The 19183-nt window shown below is 51.6% G+C and overlaps 1 protein-coding gene across 1 annotated transcript; it reads right to left on the reverse strand.

Annotated features, from left to right (window-relative positions):
* Positions 1 to 2754: 2754 nt before the first annotated feature.
* GRHPR (glyoxylate and hydroxypyruvate reductase) lies at positions 2755 to 13287 on the reverse strand. Its single transcript, XM_036261000.1, has 9 exons — positions 13162 to 13287; positions 11140 to 11270; positions 10665 to 10737; positions 9846 to 9962; positions 8535 to 8623; positions 7191 to 7295; positions 6313 to 6448; positions 4824 to 4954; positions 2755 to 3055 (listed from the first exon to the last, which is right to left on the reverse strand). The coding sequence occupies exons 1-9, from the start codon at positions 13242 to 13244 to the stop codon at positions 2934 to 2936; spliced, it is 987 nt and encodes a 328-aa protein (XP_036116893.1). The 5' UTR covers positions 13245 to 13287; the 3' UTR covers positions 2755 to 2933.
* Positions 13288 to 19183: the final 5896 nt, after the last annotated feature.

Raw genomic sequence — 19183 nt, forward strand, 5'->3', positions numbered from 1 at the left:
TTCAATTACAAACTAACCAAAAACCTTGGGTTTTATTACTGTTATATACTATAGTTTTAAAGTGTAGAATGTGAACTTTTGTTGTTGCCCCAGTCCAACACTGCATGTTTGAAATCCAAACGTAGCAGTGTTTACGGATATTTTCCAGACTTTCTAAGAGTGTTGGGTAGCCCAGAACATAGAAGTCACCAAGTAGCATCTGAGACTGTTGGAAGAGACATTTGCGTCACTGTCCAGGGCCTCTTTGGGGCCCACTGCCTCACTTTCCCAGCCATCTAGTGGTCTTCAAACCCTGTGCTATCAGGGCTGTTGGTGGCACATGTGTCAGGCTGAGCCCTGGCTTACGTGCTTCCAGGAAAATAGCACAAGTTAACGTGTCTCTGTGGAGCTCATGAAGTCAGTTTAATTCATGCATGAACATTAGTTCATTTTTTATACAGCTTTTTTAGACACCAACCATTGTGCATAATTGAGAGAAATCTTTCAGTTCTTGTGTTTAGAAAGCTAAGTATGTGTAGCTAAAACAACAGTCAGTGTGTGTTTTCCTCTTAATCTAGTGTGTGCAGTTACATGCCTGTCTGTGGATAAACTCATAATGTTCATAGTTGGGCTTAGCATCTCCTGTGAACAGATTCCCAGGGAGGAAAGGAAAACTCTGAGATTCCTCTCCTTTCCAGCAGATGTGGGAAAGCGACCACTGGAGGACATGGGGTCACCTGTGAAATTTAGTTGTGTGTGTGACTAATTATTAGCAGTTGTGTTCTAACTTGATGTGAGGAGGTTCTACATCACCCCTCTACACAATGTGGTGACCAGTGTCTTATGAGATTAAACTTGGGAAGCAGGTGGGTCAGCATGGACAAGAGGCCCTGCCTGGGCCCGAGGAGAAGAACCAGTGACACTGGGAAGAGCTATGGCAGCCCTCCTTCCTTTCCATCTTGAGGAGGTGATGCCAGGAGGCTGCCCCCTCACCTCATCTCAGGCTTAAGTGGACTTTGTTTGGGGGCCTATTTCCAGTACAGTGGCTGGAGCCCTGCCTTTCCTCTGCTGGATGGAATCTGGAATTGCTCATCTACCTCTTAGTCAATCAGTTTCTATGTGAGAGAAGCAAGCTTGCAGGCCAGTGCCCTCATACAAGCTGTAGCGCTTAAAAGATAATTCAGAGGTTCCCTGGAAAACCAGTCCCAGGGGTCCGAAGATCCGTAGTTTGTACCTGAATTATAACTGGTATTGGGTACCTGGATTTTGATTGGTTAGCCTTAATTATAGCCTGGCATAATAATTTCTGGTGATCAAATAATGAAGTTCTATCAGGGCACCCATGTTGGTGCTATGCTGGTCAAAATTTGAGATTTTGAAATAAAAAATTTGTCACATTCATGCTTCTAACTAAATATGTGTTCTTTTTATACGCTTAGGTTATTAAGATTAAAGCAAAAAAGCGGAAGTAGTATTGCTTTCTCTGCTAACGCTGCTTTGACCAAGGCAGCTTTTTTTTTAAACCATGTCTTCTAGAAAATACTCTAATGCTTTCAATAACAATTATTGATTATTCCCCTCAATTTAGTCCCTTCTGCCTTACCTGCACTCTTTTTGCCTTTGAGCCATTAGCATTTGTGAGGTTTTGTTCTCAGCCCACCCGGTTTTATTTCTTAATCTTATGCTTTCTGCTGCTCCCTTACCTGCCTGCCAGACTGAAAACTCCATTTGCCAGTTTGGCTTGGCTGCACGGAAGAGCTGGAAACTACTACTCCAGCAGGACTAGGATTTTGGCAGTGCTGGTGGCCTGGCCTTGGGGAGCAGTGAGGTGGTGATTTAAAAAAGGGCATCTGGCCCTGGCCAGTTTGGCTCAGCGGTTAGAGCGTCGGCCTGCGGTCCGGAGAGACCCGGGTTCGGTTCCCGCTAAGGGCACGTACTTCGGTTGCAGTTTGTCCCCGGCCCTGGTTGGTCGTGCGGGTGGCAGCCACTCGATGTGTCCCTTCACGTCGATGTTTCTCACTCTCTCTCCCTTCCTCTCTCTCCCTCCCATTCTATCTGTACAAAAAATGGAAAAATATCCTCGGGTGAGGAAAAAAAAAGAAAAAAAAAGGGCATCTGCCCTGGCCACTTTGGTTCAGTGGTTAGAGCATCGGCCCGGAGACCAAAGGGTCACAGGGTCACAGGTTTGATTCCTAGTCAAGGGCACGTGCCTGGGTTGCAGGTGTGATCCCCACCCCGGTCAGGATCTTGCAGGAGGCAACCAACTGATGTGTCTCACATTCACACACACACACACACACCCCCCACACCCCCACCCACTCTAAAAATCAATGGAAAAATACCCTCAGGTGAGGATTAACAATAAATAAATAAATGAAAAAGGGCATCCACCTGGCAGATGAGGACGAGATAGACAAAGGGAGGCAAAGTATGATGGTGCTGAAACTAATTTAAAAATAAAAATTAACCTACTTCCAATTATTCCCTGGTTCTCTTTGCCGAGTATGTTTAATTTGCCCCAAGAGTCTAGGTAGTAGAGTCAAGTGCCATGGTCACCAGTGGGCTATGGCTGTCCCGTTCTCAGTGACAGACACTTGAAGGACTCGGTGCAGAGGATGAGAGGGGTAGGGTGGTTTGGACAGGTTCTAATAATTAAAATGCCTGGGTAAGGACAGAGGTGGGAAGCTGAACTTGCAGGTCACTAGATGCCCTGACTTAGGGAAGGTAAAGCAGATGCTCTTGTCATTAGCTCCCCCCAGTTACAGGCCAACATGGTCTCAGAGAATTCTTTAATACAATTACACATTTTTAGCACAGATGTTTCCAACCACAAAAGTAGCAAGTACATCTACCGGTCAGACTTCTTGGCTCCGGTCCTGTGGGTCCGAATCAAGCCTGGCGCATCTGACAGTGGCTGGGCACTGACTGCCTGGCCCTCCGTGTCTCCTGTCTGGCTACAGCTTGAGTTCACTGGGCATTGGCTGCCCTCTCAAGCCAGCCAGCAAGTTGTTGGCTGCCAACAAGGACATGGTGTTTCGGGTCCCATGAGTGGCACTGCCAATGTGAGGCAGGATCACTGGAAAGGAGAGGAAGAGAAGGAGGTAAGAAGAGGGGTCAAGAGCCTTAAAGTGGGCCCTTTCATGGCCATGGCTTGCCAGTGAGAAGAATGAAGAGTCTGCCTCGATATTCCTTGATTTGCCTTCCCTCCTGTCACTCAGCATTCCAGTTCCCTGAGGCTGAGGGTCATAGTAAGAGTAAAGGGAACCCAGGTTACTGACACCCAGACGCAAGGATGACAAGGGATAAGTATCCTAAATACAAGAATACTGGCTTAAAAGGGGACTTGGAGCTTACCTACAACCCAGCCCTTCAGCTACCAGCTAGTCACTGGTGCCAATCTAACTGCTCATCCATACCCTGTGCCCCTGAAAGTGGTGCCGAAGGTCTACAGAAATAATGATAAAACGCTGGACAGACGGCACAACAGAGCGAGTGAGTTCGATTATTCCCAAAGAGTGCCTTTTGAAGGGCACTGAGCTGACTCCTGGGCCTTGGGGGGATGGGGACAGTTTTCCCGGCTGTGGACACAGGCCTGCCAGCACAGCGAGTGTTCCTTTCCAGCTGGCATGGGGGTGGGGACAGTAGTTTCCAAGGGCTACAATAATGGGGGCATTCATTGTGGGGAAGGCAGCGAAGGACCTTTTCTTTGGGTTTCCATCCAGAACATAAACAAAGCACAGAGACCAGCCCAGACAACCTGAGCCCTTACCATTCACAGTTACATATTGGTGTGGAGACAGAAACCACACCAGCTACCTGAACAGAGAGAATATAAAGAACCGTTAACTAGGTATAAAGTTGTTAACTCGGTAATAGGAAGCCAAACAGAACATGAAGGCAGTAGTTCTCAAAGTGTGGTCCAGGCCCAGCAGCATTGGTGGGGGAGCAAGTTAGACCCATTGAAGCAGAAACCCTTGGGAGCCCAGCACCCTGTGTTTGATCAGTCCTTCCAGGTGACTGAGGAACCTAACGGCTTAAGAATCACTGTCCTTAGGTACCTCAGAAGAAGCACGTGCTTCCCTAGCACTAGGGGAAGGTGGGGTTAACACGGAGAAGACTGAGGGAAGGGCCCCTGTGGAGCCACAACTCGGACCTCTGCAGCCGGTGCACTGACTGGCTGTGGCTTGTCTGAGGGGCACAATGGTTAACCAAGTGTTGGGAAAACTGCGAACCAAATTCCCTGGCCACTACGGGAGGAACAGCTGCTGCTGGTGAAGAAGTGTTGCTGCATGCTGCTCACAGATGGGAAGGCATGAGGGAGCCAAGTACTGCTGCCTCCAGCCTGCTGCCTGCCTGGCACCCACAGACGGGGCCCGATGGAAACGAGAGAACCAGCCCTTAACCACAGGGCAGAAGACCCAGGGATACATTTGGAGCCAAGAGACAACGGCTTAATTACTGGCACAGGTTACAGATACCGGTATTAAAATTTCACCTGTGACTTATACTTGAACTGATAACAGCAATTTATAGTAATGGGTTTTACTCATGACTAGCTATGGATGAGACACCCAGTCTGCAACCCACTCTTTCTAAACAAATCCACTCACCCCTACCTCCATTCACTCCTTTAGGGACACAGACCCAGGTGAGCACGCTCGGGAGGCCCCTCCCCTGTGTTGTTATGTACCAGTGCCACTAACAGCAAAACATTTATGGTCCCTGGGTGTCCCTTTGTGCTCGGTACTGCTCAGGTAGCTTCACACACAGCGGCTCCAGACCACCTCTAACCACTGTGGTCCTATGAGGCAGCTGATGACTGCTTTGGAAAATGCAATTCTTACCACAGTTCTTCAGGGTCAGCAGAGGGTGGTTCTTAGGCAGTGGTTCAGGGGTCGTCACATCCAGTCCAGCAGCTGCAATCTGACCGCTGGCCAAGGCCTGGTACAGGTCGTCCTGGTTTACCACGTCTCCCCTGGGAATGACAGCGCTGGTGTGGGTGCCCTGAAGCTCCGGCACTGAGGCTGCCTTTAGGGCGGAACAACACACTGAATGCGTCTCCCACGGACCTGGTTCTGACTTCCGGAGCAGTCAGTCTTACAGTCCTTACGTATGGTATGTCTGTATAGTAACAAAGGTCTTACCAACAGAGAACTCCAGCTCGGCCAATTTCTAGCTATGTGACCTCAGGCAAGTGTCTCAAATGATCTGTGTCTCAGGTTCATACTCTGTAATATAGGGGGAACCTAACTCCCAGGGGCGCTGGGAGGATTACAGCTTACTGACATGCACTATTGAATGAACAAGGTCCCTTCCAGGTGTTTCTGATCTGGTTGCACCCCACTAAGAACCCCTGCAGCCTGCCATCAGTCACCTGCCTAACCAAGGGCTGAGACGTGATCCACCTAACCACATCCATCCGAGTTCGCTGCCTTCCTTCTTGTGCCTGAACCATGGAAGGAACGAACTAATGTGCTAGAGACTTCATACTGCGCACTAAATACTTGAGCGACAATAAGGAACCGCAGCCTGCACAGCCCTGGGTCAGTGTGAGTGCTCAGTAAATGGGAGCTGACACTGTCAGCCATCAGTGTGAGCCCTGTGTTTACTCCACCTCCAGGCCATCTCCTTTGGAATTAAACATTAATAATGACAGGCACCTGGAGAGCCCTGCTGGGGGATGGGGGGCAGTGACCTCACCCAACCCCTTCCCTCACCTTTGTTTGCCTCCAGACTGATTAAAGCAGGTTCAAAGGGCACCGACTAGGAGGGGTTTGGAGAGGCAGGGAGGAAAGGTCTGCCCCTATCACATGCACAGTGGCCTAAAGGCACCTTGGGGACATTTTGAGGAACCAAGACAACTTGAGTTTTGGGTCTGCCTTCCCAGAAGCATGAAAGTTCAAGCTGTCACTGACGCACACTGACAGACCAGGCTCAGTGCAATGGAAGGGGGGCCTCTGAAGGGCTATACAGTTAAGTCCAACTCTGTGGTACAGAAGAACAGGGGCGGCCCGAGGATACCCGGGAGCTCGATGCCATGTCTTCACTCCTTGAACCAACGCTATGATGTGCCTGGCCCTGAGCAAGGCTGGGCACTGCTGGGAACCAGACAGTCCAGGCCCTACGCTCCGGGGTCTCCCTCCCAGCTGGGGCACTCGCTCACGGCCTGTACTTTCTTTGAGTCGGCTGGCTGGGTGGTTACTGAGAGTGGCAAGCTCAGCCTGACGTCTCTTCAGCAACCCACAGGGAAGAAAAACCTCAGCTTACAGCAACAGGACAGCCCCTCTCTAGGCTTGCCCAGTGACCCAGGGATGACTGGTGGCCCCAGGATACCTGCTAATGTTGACAAGCACAGCTGTTTTCTTCATCTGCTGGAAGAAGTCCTTGTTGCAGAGCCCCTTGGTCGCAGGCGTTAAGGAGCAGGCCACCACGATGAAATCAGACTCAGCGGCCAGCTGCGAGGTGGACACTGGGGGAGGGGAGGGCTCCATCAGATGCTGAGCTCCAGGTTACCGACAGCAAGAGGTCAGGAGAGCAAGTCCTTCCCTCCTCCTCCCACTCATACAAACTCCCAAGATGCTTCCTGAAGGCCTCATTTCTAATACACCACGTTCTGGGAGCGTGGTGCATTACACCATTCATCCAGCCCCTGGTCTAACAGATGGGGAAATTAAGGCCAGAGAAGGGCAGGAGCTGGTTCAAGGTCACACTAGAGGGATCTGGGCCACTCTGGCTTTCACGGACTGCAGGGCCCTGTGTGCCAAAGGGTGCGGAACGGCTGGAATCCAATCTGCTCTCCACACACCAAGCTGTGCACCCTGCCGGGGGGCTGGATCCACCTGGGCACAGGCTGGGGCAAGTAATACTCAGCAGTTTAAGGAAACTGAGTGAAAGTTCCCAACAGTTCCTTAGCTCTGTCATCATCCCTGCTGCTCTGCCCATGCTATGTGCAATGGTGACAAGGGACTCTGAAGGGCAGACCTGGACAGCCCTGTGGCACTGAGAGAGCCACTGCGGGCCTGGATAAGTCTGTGCTCCCTGAGGGGCCTGTGTCCAGAGGCAGGTACATTAAATCACACCTGAGGGACACTGCAGCCCTGACATGCCTGGGTTTCCTGCCTTCTGCCTGCCGATGCTGCAGTCACGGAAAAGAGGGAAAACCCTCTCACCGAGCACAGACGGGGCTCTGTGAAAATCAGGGTTTTACTCACCAAACTCTGCCTGGAATTCTGCTGCTTCCTGAGGCCTGGGCTGGCGCCCTGTGTACAGAAATCTCTGGACACCGAACGGTTTCAGCCGGCGAGCAATGGCCTGGCCTAAAGAGAAGGAGTCAGGCATGGCTTGCTCTCAAACCCCAGAGGGCAGGGGCAGCACCAGCATCTGGGACAGGGAGCCCCGGGGGCAGATCCTTTTATCAGCACAGCTCCTGCCTCCCACACTGCCCTAGGGGTCCATGGGACAGCCCTTCAGAGAGCTGCAGGGACTACAGCTCCTCTGTGACTTACGCTGTCCTCACATGGTCCCAGCCATCTGGAGGTCCATTTGCTAACCTTCCTGAGAGCTGACCTGGCATCCCAGGAGAGGTCTGACCAAACAGTCCCCTTCCTCCTTCTGAACCCTCTGCTTCTGTTGATGAAGCCCAACCTCAGCTGACTTCTGGTGCCACTGCCAACCTGCCTCACATCTGTAAGACCTTTCCACAGGTGCTGCTCCTCAGGCAGGCTGGGCCGTGGGTTTTCAGACTCAGCACGTGCCCCAAAGCCAGTGAGTTTCTCCAAGCAACTCTCTAGTGTACGAGGCAGGGCTGCCAGCCGGCCAAATTATCCACACTTTCCATCCTCTCTCATCTGCAACAAGCAGGATGCCAGAAAGCCACAGACAGCTGCCTGGCCGAGCCTTTCTGCCAGGCTTCTCCAAGTGGGGGCCAATGGAAGAAAAACAGCTCTGTCCATCTGCAGAATCACAGGTGAGCTCTGCCCACAGGACCCGCTGGTTCCTGAGTTAAGGCTTTGTAAGTCAAATGCCTCCCAGAACCCAGGCTTTGGGGAGCAAGGACTCCCCCACAGTAAACCCCTCCTGTGGGCCCCCACCCAGCCAGCACCCCTTCCGTCTGCTCTGCATGGAGCTCAGTCATGAAGAACCCTGCTTCCATCACCCAGTGCACCGGTGGGGAACGTCCAGCCCGTGAAATCTACCAGCTAGCATCACACGCCTCACCAAATGAGCCTGACCAGATAGAGCAGGCTGTTCTTTAAGTTGATAATGTCGTATGGTCCATGAGTGATGTTATAAATATCCAAATGGCCCTTGACAGAAAAAAGGTTCCCACCCCTGACATAGTTCTTCAGGAACTCCTGTGCTTTTCTTTTTGCCTGAATGTTATGAGGCTGTGTCTTCTCATTAGAGAGATCCCCAGGGCATGCAAAGTGTACTGACATCCTGCAGGTATGGCAACCCTTTCCAAAGAAGGAATGTCAGTTTCCAGGCATGTGGTGCCAGAGACTCGAACCAAACCATGTGAGCCAGGTGGGCAAGAGGGCAGGTCAGGGCCTCACCTATGCGCCCCAGCCCGATGATACCCACGGTGCTCTTCGTGAGGCCGTAGCCACACATCCACAGGGGCTTCCAGGAGGTCCAGCCGCCACTGCAGGGGGAGAGGGGGAGAGTGAGAGGCCCTGGCCTCGGGCAGAGACGAAGGCCATGGCGAACTCACAGACCCAGCACCCCTGGGCAGGGGCTATGTTCCAAGGGATAGGCCCTGCCCTCCAGGGCAAAGGACTGAGAGTGGCATGAGCCACCCCCACAGCCGCTCAGCACTGTGGACAAGCAGCAGGGATGACTCCCCCAAGGGCTCGGAAGGGCCTTGAAAGTTCTCATCCCATTTAACAGATGGAGAAATTAAAACCAGAAAGGGTGACCTGCCTGAGGTCACACAGTCAGGGCAGAGTTGGGAGCAGCAGGTTGCAGCTCAGGATCCGGGATTACAAAACCAGTATTCTCAGTGCCCCAGGGAACCAACAACACATAAAGCCACAGGCCCACCCCGCTGCCCTGGATGGACAGGGGAACGGAGCCTGTCTTGAGTTAGTCACCTCCATTGAAAGTATAGACTCCCTAGATAGAAGGGTGGGTGGGATTTTCATCACTGTCTAATCAGCCCCAGGATACCGTCCAGCTCTGCCCTCGTCACATCTCTGCCCAGAGCCGCGCTCCTGGTCCACGTCCTCTGAGGGCCTGCATTGGCTTGGGCTACTCCCTGCACCTGTAATGCCCTCCCCAACTCTGGGGATACAGACCCAGATCCCTGGTCTGAAACCCTCAGGGGAGATTTCAGAATTTTTCAGATTTCAGAAAGGTAGTCTGGTGCACATGCTATATTCTACATAACACCCTCAGCAGCGTGCAGGGCGGCACACTGTATCCAACCCCTGGTGTATCTGTAGTAACACGAATGTTCACACTGACTGGGAGAAATTAAACTATAAGAAGCCCGGTGTTAGTTCCAGTCAAATTTTGCTGCCAAACAATTTATGAAACAAACATCAGTTTTCAGAGCTTTTGTATTTTGCACTGGGAGTGAGGAATGGTGGGCCTGCTCTCTGAGCACTCGGAGGACGGCCCCTGCTACTTCTGCCACGAAGCTTTCCCTGGTCCACGCGCCTCCCCCACCTCACCTCCCCTATCCTCTTGCCTCACGATGTGCCTTCATGCCCGTTTATTTCAGCTCTGCCCTGCACTTTAGTATTTTGGCTTAGTCTATCCCCCCTCACTAGATGGACAGGGATCACATCTGGGCCAGGGTGACATTGGGTGCTCAGGAGTCAGCTGCTAAGCAGAACTAACTTTTCCACCAAGTGTTCACTCACTTCTTCACTTCCTCAATGGCCTCCGGGAGCCGGCGACAGGTGGTGAGCAGCAGGGAGACAGCAAGTTCCGCAGTGGCGTCTGTCAGAACATCTGGGGTGTAGCCCACACGGATTCCGCTACAAATCAAACATCTGGTGGTAACACTGGCCTCAAGCACCTTCACCAATTTCTATGACTGAGACATTTCCTTGATGCTGCTTTGTTCCCTCTTTGAACTGCCCATCCGGAAGCTCAGAGCTGTAAATGAGCACTCAGGAATGGTCAGCGCTTATTCCATTTCGATTATCCCCTACTTTGGGAAGGACATGAAGATGGGAGATCAGGGTCCAAAGTCTGGGAACAAGTTACTACTTAACCTATTCCGCATCTAAAGAGAGAAATAATAATACTTGCCTTTCTATTTCAAGGGGTTATTGTGGGGCAGGGGGGTGTCAAAAAAGATAATGACTTAAGGTGTACAGCGTAATAGTTTGATATGTATATTGTAAAATGAAGATCACAATAAGTTTGGCTAATCCATCTTCTCATATAGATACAACAAACAGAAAGAAAAAAAAAATTTTTCTCCTTGTTAAAAAAAAAAAAAAAAAAAGATAATGACTATGAAAGGGTGCTACTTGGCCACATATTTCCCTCTTGTTTCTAACCTCTTAGGCTTATTTTAACTGACTTGTGAACATATAAACAGATTTTATCATCAGCTACTTCCCTTTCTCGCTGAATGGTTAGGAATATGAAATAAAAGCAGATAAAGACCCAGCTCTTGTTCCTACATCTGCTAGTCACCCCTCACACTCCAGAACCCAAGCTACAATTACCGCTTCTTGATTTCATCCAAAGCCAAGTGGTCGACGCCCACAGACAGTGTGCTGATGACTTTGAGATTGGCTCCTGTTGTACAGAAAAAGCATTGTTTTTATTTTTCTCCCAGGATTCAAACCCTCCCACATGTTCTAGATGGGTCCCGAGGGGGGCAGGTCCTCGCTGGAGGTCATAGAGCAAGGCTGTGGCGGGGTTGGACAAGGGCCCCGGGCCTTGGAATGCTGTCCCCCACACCCTGCTACCTCCACAAATGGTCTTTTCCCTCCTAAGGTCTCCCTCCTGGGGTTCACAGGCAGGAGAGAGGCAATGCGTGTTCCAGATGGAACCGCACACAACTGCTCCTCTGGCCGACTACTGCCAGTGCCTCAGGACCCAGAGAGGCCACTGCACACCTGCTTGGGGAACCAGCAGCAGCAGGTTGATGTGCCCCACACCCCTGGAATCCTCCCCAGACCTGCCCAGTACACACACCTGCGGTATCCAGGAGCCTTTTGTCCACACGTTCAGTGAGGAGGCAAAGCAGGCCGTGCGCCCCAGCCACGCCTCGCTCCAGCTCCTTGCTGGGGATGGGCTCGTCTGAATCCCACTCCTCCACCTCACAGCTGGAGGCAAAGGAAACACCACTCAGAAACAGGGGAGCCCTGCAGATGCTCCCAGGCTCCCAAAGTCCCCCCAGCATATCTGCAGCCCCCCTCTCAGGGTAGAAACATTGCCTTCTGCTTGCTCTGGCCTCAGACAGCCTGAAACTGGCTGAGGGGAGTCAGGGTCATGTATGGGCAATTTCAGAATTGTTCTGAGACAGTGGCTGAAGGTAAAAAGCTGTCACAGAGCAGAGAAGAGCCTAACCTGAAAGGAGAGTCTTGGGGACAGCTCTCAGCTCCACACAAGGAAGTTTTTTCACCTTCAGAGGTAGTGAGATCCCTGGTCCCAGGTGGCCAATTGTTGGCAAGGCCAGTGGGAGCAAGGGTTGGGTGGAGATTCCTGCATCAAATGGGATTGGATTCCATGTCCAAGTGCCTGTCCTGTCCTGTGAGTCCATGAAATGGAAAACTCATACTTGGACTTTGCCAGAAAGGACATGACCAAAGCAATGCAACATGGAGGGATGGTTTGGGCTCTGGCACGTTTCCCAAGGGTGCTGCCCAGTCTCCCAGCCCTGGCCATTCAATTCACTGCAGCCAACACATATGGAGCATCTACAAGTGCCTGACACTGGACAGCTGCTGGCACCTCCCAGAACACCCTGCTGTAGCACCTGGCACAGACACCTTTCATCCCCCTGAGTGTGGTGCCATGCTACAGCAGTGTGAGCCACCCCTGCTGCCATTGTTTCTGCCTTTCCTTTCTCCCCCTCAGTGCTGGGTACATGACAGGTCCTCAGCAAAGCTTTTGTTGCACTGAACAAAATGAACAAATCTCATTTTCCCCTGGCACTGGTTTCTGAGGCTGCGTACCACCTTCTCCTGTCTGACGTAGGCAGTGCAGACCTGGATAATGCATTGTTCAGACTGCAGTCAGAGCTGAATTCAAATCCCAGCCCTGCCACATGCAGAGTTGTGTGACTTTGGACAAAATACTTAACCTCTCACAGCCTGTTTTCTCATCTGTAAAATGGGAATTATAGCACAACTTCAAAGTGTTGCAAGGAGTAAAAGTTTATGCATATGAAGCACTTGGCAAGGTTAGCATGCAAGGTTCAATTTAAGAAGTGTCACCAGCCCGGCCTGTGTGGCTCAGTGGATTGAGCATCATCCCATGGACTGAGAGGTCTCAGTTCTATTCCCGGTCAGGGTACCTGCACAGGTTGTGGGCTCGATCCCCAGTAGGGGGCGTACAAGAGGCAGCCGATGGATGTTTCTCTCTCACATGGATAGCTCTCTCCTTCCCTTCCTCTTTCTCTCAAAAAAAATCAATGGAAACATTTAAAAAAAAAAAGTGTCACCAGTCCCGGCCAACTGTCCAAAGGACCAGATCAGTGATTGCCAAGGTTCCTGACCTTGGAGGGTAAAGGATTAACAGCCTGGACCTTGCATCATGAGCGGTTTTCCCGCCCCACAGGCCCCTCACTGGGAAGGGTTCCAGCCAGCCCTTCCCCTCACCCCCACTGCAAGCGCCCGGGGCGGTGCAGGTCCAAGCGTCACCCCCTGGGCCTGGAGAGAGCTCGAAGCCTCCCCACAACTCCAAGACCGGCCCGGACTGGCATAGGTCGGAAAGTCCGGCCAAGGCACAAGCGCATGATTACGGCTCCCTCGGGCCCCTAGGACCGCCCGGTTCTCCCCACCCAAAATAACGAGGGCCTCTGGAGGCCGCCCCCAGCCCACCCGAGCGCAGCCCCAGGCGCCCCCAAAGTAACTCTCGCAGACGCCGAGTCACCCTGTGTGCGAGGGTGCCCGAGTCCCGGAGGGGTGCCCGGGGTTCTGCAGCCCCTTCCCCGACACCACCCCAGACCCGCGCCCGAGGGACAGAGGCTGGCGCACGGAGCCGGGCTCTTACTCTGCGGCCTGGGCGAGCGCTGCCCTGCCCTCTGGGGGGATCCTGCGGGTGACGAACACCTTCATGAGTCGCACTGGCCTCATCCAACTGGCCTCACCCGCTGCCGCAAGACACAGACACGGACCCGCCGGCCGGAAGCGGGACGCAGCGTGGGGCGGGGCCTCGGGATGGGCGGGCCCGAGGCGGGGTGTGGGCGGGGCGCAGCTTGGCCCCTAGCGGGGGTGTGGGTCTGTCAGTGCGCGGTCAGGCAGTGTCAGTGGGTCTTTGGGTAGGGGTCACTGTGAGGCACCGAGTGTGCGCCTGTGCAGTTGTGGTATGCGATCAAGCCTTACTGGAACTGGGACCGGTTCTGGGGTGATGCAGCCAGGCTGTCGCCTTGGCCCTTGGCCCCCAGGACCTTTCTATGAGCACCCCCTGCCTCAAGCTCCAGGACTGACAGGGGCGTCTTGGAGGCTAGAGAGGGTAAAGAGACCCTGAGTCCTGTGTGAGTGAGTGGGGATGCTTGTCAGGTGCCTACGGCTGTCAGTTTGTCTGTATTCCAGGAAGGGGATGCAGTCAGGGACCATCCCCGTTCCCAGGGTTCGAGTGCCCTCACCATCCTTGCTAGGTGTGTCCATCATAGTCACACTGTTCCAGGCAGGGGCCTTTGGTCACAGGGACTGAGCTCTGAGCCTGGCCTATTGTGTAAGCACAGGAGGTGGCCCAGGGCAGTCTGAATCCAGGAATGACCTCTAACATCTGGTGCAATTCCCTCCCCATATGAAGCCCACAGTTGTGAGGGGGATTTAATTGGTCATGGGCCACCCAGCTTGCTTGACACCTGCTGACTGGCAGGTCATGTATAGGGCAAGGGCCAAGGCGCTGGATGGGGCCTTGTGGGGTCATGGGCAGACCAGGAGTTTGCAGTCAGATGGAACTGGGTTTGAATCTTGGTCCATTTACAAGCTGTGTGGTCCTGGTCAGTTCACATCATCTTCACAAGCCTCAGTTTCTTCAGCTACAAAATGGGGTTATGAGCACTTGCCTTTGAGAGTTACTGTGATTTTTAAACAAACAACATTTGCATGGATCCAGGGCTCTGTTAGGTGTTCATCAAACACAGAGGCCGTGGTGTAGAGAGGTGAGGAGCTCAGGCTCTGGACCCAGATTGCCTGGGTTTAAATCCCAGCTCTGCCGTGTACCAATGACAAGTCTGTGTGGCTCCGTTTCCTCCTTTCTAAAATGGGTAGTGCCTGCCTGCATCAGGGCTCATTGAAAAGATGAACTATGTAAAGTGCTTACAACAGCATGTGACACACCTAGTGGGTACTTAACAACTAGTAACACATCCCAGGAAACTCACACGCTGATGCTCCAGGGCCAGGTATAGGTCAGCGACACAGGTGCTGAGGCCATCTCAGGACAAGTGAAAGGGCCCAGGGCTGTCCCTCAGCTCTGTTGCCTTTACCTCTGCCTGGGGTTGTTCATGTACTTGCTTCCAGGCCTGGGAGCACCCAGAGGGCAAAAGCCCTGCCTGGTGGTCTCTTCTCTGCTCATTTTGTCTGAATCTATTCTGCCCCTTCCAGACCCAGTGACAGGTGTAGATAGGAGGCATCTCCAGCTTATGGCCACACAGCAAGTCTCAGGAGAGGCCAGAGCTGTTGCCCAGGACACCTGGATCTCTTGCCAGTGCACCACGCTGCCGGCTCCCTCTCTTAAGTAACATTAATAAATATCTCACCCACAAACCATTATCTGCACTGCTAGGACACCTCAGGGACACTTTCTGAAATACTTCAAACACTGACACAATGAGGTGTTTTTCTGTCCCCAGGCCAGGCCCTCTAGGAGACAGCGTGGCCCTGTGACTCTAACCTCTGCTAATCAGGGCTGACACCTGAGTGCAGCTCCTCCCACACATGGGAAAGCTTGTCCACCAGGGGCAGAAGGGGGCATGATACATCAATGGGTCCCCTCCCCCAAGTCAAAGCAGCCAGCTGGAGCTCTGGGTACTACTGGGTGATGGGCTGGAGGTAGAACATGGAGCCAGCTGAGGGCCTGGAGGAGGGGTCAGGTGAAGCGTTGGGAGAGGAGGGACTCAATCTGGAGAGGTGCCAGAAGTCTGACATGGGTTTCACAAGGTAAAACTGATCATCTGATTAATACGTAGCTAAGACCTATGGAGCATTTAGCAAGTCCTAGGCACTGTCCTAAGAACCATGAACGATACTCACTATAGTTTAAGATCTCAACACCACATAAGGCACATACTATTACTTTTCCCACTTCACAGATGAGGAAGCCGAGGACAAGACAGTTGAAATTTTTTGCTTAATTAAAGTCACACAGCTAGTAAGAGGCAGAGCTTGGATTCAAGCCTGGCACCCCGACTTCAGACCCAAGCCCTTAACCACTGTGCAAGCCATTGGGAGTGGGAAGGGTGTCTTAGCCCATTCAGTTTGCTGTAATAAAACACCATAGACAGGGTGGCATAAACAACAGACACTTCTCACAGTTCTGGGAACTTGGAAGTCCCAAATCGACGTGCTGGCAGATTTGGTTCCATGTGACAACCCTCTTCCTGGCTTGCAGAGGGCCATCTTCACTCTGGGTCCCCACATGAGAAAAGGGGTGCGGGAGCTCTGGAGCCTCTTTCATAAGGGCACTAACTTCATTCATGAGGGGTACACCCTCGTGACCCAATTACCTCCCAAAGGCCCCTCCTAACTAATACATTAACACTCAGGGCTAGGATTTTAACATATGAATTTAAAAAAATTTTTTTTCTTTATTGATGTTAGAGAGAGAGGAAGGGAAAGGGAAAGACAAACATCCATGAGAGAGAACATCAACTGGCTGCCTCCTGCATGCCCACCACTGGGGATTTGGCCCACAACTGGGCATGTGCCCTGACCAAGAATTGAACCAGCGACCTCTGGGTACATGGGTCAACGCTCAACCACTGAGCCACAGTGGCCGGGCAACAAATGAATTTTTTAAGGTGGGATGAACACAAACATTCAATCCATAACAGAAGATGAAGGGGACAAGTGAGGGATGGCTTTTAGGCATTGGCCTGGGGGGCTCTTGGAGGTGGCTGTGGGGGATGTGCAGGTGTTGGGGGTAGGGAAGAAGGTGGCTGAGTTCAGCTCCACAGCAGTTGAATTCCAGATGCCTGGGGGATGCTCAGGTGGAGAAACCTTGGAGGGAGATGGTTCAAGGATCTGAAGGTCAGTGGAGGTGGGGCTGGAGCTGCTCTTCCAGTCATCAGCATGGAACTGGCAGCCTGGAAGACACCCGGGCGACTGGCTGAGGTCAGGGTCACAGCTCCTGCAGAGGGACTAAAATTTAGAGCATGCAAAAATTCAAAATGACAGTAAAAAAAGAAACTTTTGTGAGACTTTTATCATTTCACTTTTTTTTTTTTTTTTTCGGTATGTTCCCCTAGCGGGAACCAAATCTAGGACTCTCTGGTCCACCAGCTGATGCTCCAACCGCTGAGCCAAACCGGCCAGGGCTCACTTTTACTTTTAAATCTTGAATCCATTTGAAACATTGTGTGCATATGATTTGAAGTGGCGCTGTCTTTAACGTTTTTCCAAATGGTTAACTAGTTATTCAAGTACTATTTTTAAATGAGTGTTTTCTTTATTTTTGAAATATATAATAAATGCACGAGATACACAAGGGTAGAAGGTGAAAATTATTTCTCTCCTAACCCTATCTTCTGCTACTCAGGTCCTCTTCCAGAGGCAGTCACATTTTCCCAGAGGTGTTAATGTGTGTGTATATCTTAGAGATCATTCCACATCAGTACACATAGTGGTGCCTCTTTTCATTGATGCAGACAGTTTTACTGTGGGTGTGAACCAGAAGTAAGGAAGAGTCCCCTAGTAATGAACACTTACATTATTTCCACCTTTCATTTTATTTTTAATCCTCACCGGAGGATATTTTTCTATTTATCTTCAGATAGAGTGGGAGGGAGGGGCGGGGGGAGAGAGACATCGATGTGAGAGAGACACATCTACTGGCCGCCTCCCACACAACCCCGACCAGGGCCGGGGATGAACCGCAACCGAGGCACTTGTCCTTGACCGGAATCAAACCCGTGACTCATTGGTTGTCAGGCTGACGCTCTAACCGCTGAGCCACACTGGCCAAGGCTGTTTCCACCTTGTATAATTTAGTGCCTCGATGACGAGTCTTTGGCAGATGTCAATTTGCACATGTATAAATACATCTGTGAGATAAATTCCTAGAAGCAGAATTGCTGGGTCAAAAAATATGTGCACTATAAATTTCGATAGATATTGATAAATATGCTTTTCATGGAAATTATTCAATTTATACTCCTAACAGTAACATATGAAAATACTTATTTCTCCAGTGTATTATTTTTTTAATAGCATCTTCTTGTAATTTTTTTTTTTTTTTTATCCTCACCCGAGGACATTTTTCCATTTTTTTGTTCAGATAGAGCGGGAGGGAGAGAGAGGAAGAGAAACATCGATGTGAAGGGACACATCGAGTGGCTGCCACCCGCACGACCAACCAGGGCCGGGGACAAACTGCAACCAAGGTACATGCCCTTAGCGGGAACCGAACCCGGGTCTCTCTGTACCGCAGGCCGACACTCCAACCGCTGAGCCAAACCGGCCAGGGCTTGTAATTTTAATATAGTTTTTTTTAGCCAAGTTGAGCACTTTTTTATTCACTTAAAGGCTATTTCCTTTTCTATAAACTATGTCACCTATCAACTATAAACTGTGAAATCTTTTGCCTATTCGGATGAGCCAGGCATCTGTTTTAGTGATCAGTAGGAACTATTTATACAATAAGGACATTATCCCTTTATCTGTAATATAAGTTGCAAATATGGTCTTTGCCCTGCTTTGTTGTCTTATGATTTTGTTAATTATTTTTAATGCAGAAACATTTTATTCTTATGGCTTCTCGGTTTGCTCATATATAGTACATCAGTTATCTGTTACTGCATAAAGAATGACCCTAAAACGTGGTGGCTTGAAGAAACAATGACCATTTTATTATCATCTCATGGCTCTGGAGGTGGGCTGGGCTCAGCCAGGGGTTCTTTCAGGCTCCTTCATGCAGTGTAGTCAGAGGGTGGTTGGGCTGGAGTCAGGTGAAGGCTTCTTCCCTGGAAGCTCTGGTTGATGCCAGCTGTCAGCCAGGTCCTCAGCTGGGCAGCTGGCTGAGCTCGACACTGGCCCTCTGCCTGGGGCTTGGACTCTGCCCTGGGCCATTCCCAGGGGCAGAGTGGGGAAGCTGGCGATCTCTCAGGGCCTGGCTCCACTCCCCACCACTGTGGTGCTTGCCCCTGCTCCAGGCCCTGGACCCCTCCTGCCCTTGGTCAGGGGTGTGGAGTCTTCAGGGGTCTTGGCCTAGGGCAGCCTGGCTGAGGGGTCTGCTTGGCCCTTGGGCATCTGTTCTGGTCATGGGGCTTCTGCCTGATCCCCACTCCCAACTTCTGGAACCGGAACCTCGAGTGCCTGAGCCAACCCAGTGACCTGCCTCACTTTTTTCTCCACTGTTCCCCCAGCTGGCTAGAGTCCAGCCTTGATCCTCTTGACCAGGGTCCCGCCACAGCACCCCGGGGCTGACGTAGCCTAGCCCCTCATCACCCCACTCAGGCACACAATGACTCAGCCCTGGCTTGTGGTTCAGAGACACCTGAAGGTCGAACAGCCAGGAGGCAGCTGCAGGGTGGCAGACAGGGAGAGTGCGGCTGTCTCCAGGCCATGGGGAAGGGCAACAGCAGGCAGCATATAGAGAAGCTCCAGCCAGAGCTGGGCCCAGTGCAGGTACCCGATTCTCAATCAGCCTTTACATGAGGCTGACGCTCTGGCCCACGGACTGTACTCTGAATAGCAAGAAGCCAGGGAATCTTCCAAGTTGGCCAGTCTCTGAGATCCTTCAAGACGTGCTTCGATTATTGATCCTGCTAGTCATTGAAGAAATGCTCCCTCAAAGGTCTGGATGCAAGCAGGCCCAGCATTTTCTTGCAGACTTCACCTCTGTC

This window comes from Molossus molossus, unplaced genomic scaffold, assembly GCF_014108415.1.
Source record: "Molossus molossus isolate mMolMol1 unplaced genomic scaffold, mMolMol1.p scaffold_m16_p_14, whole genome shotgun sequence".
NCBI lineage: Eukaryota > Metazoa > Chordata > Mammalia > Chiroptera > Molossidae > Molossus > Molossus molossus.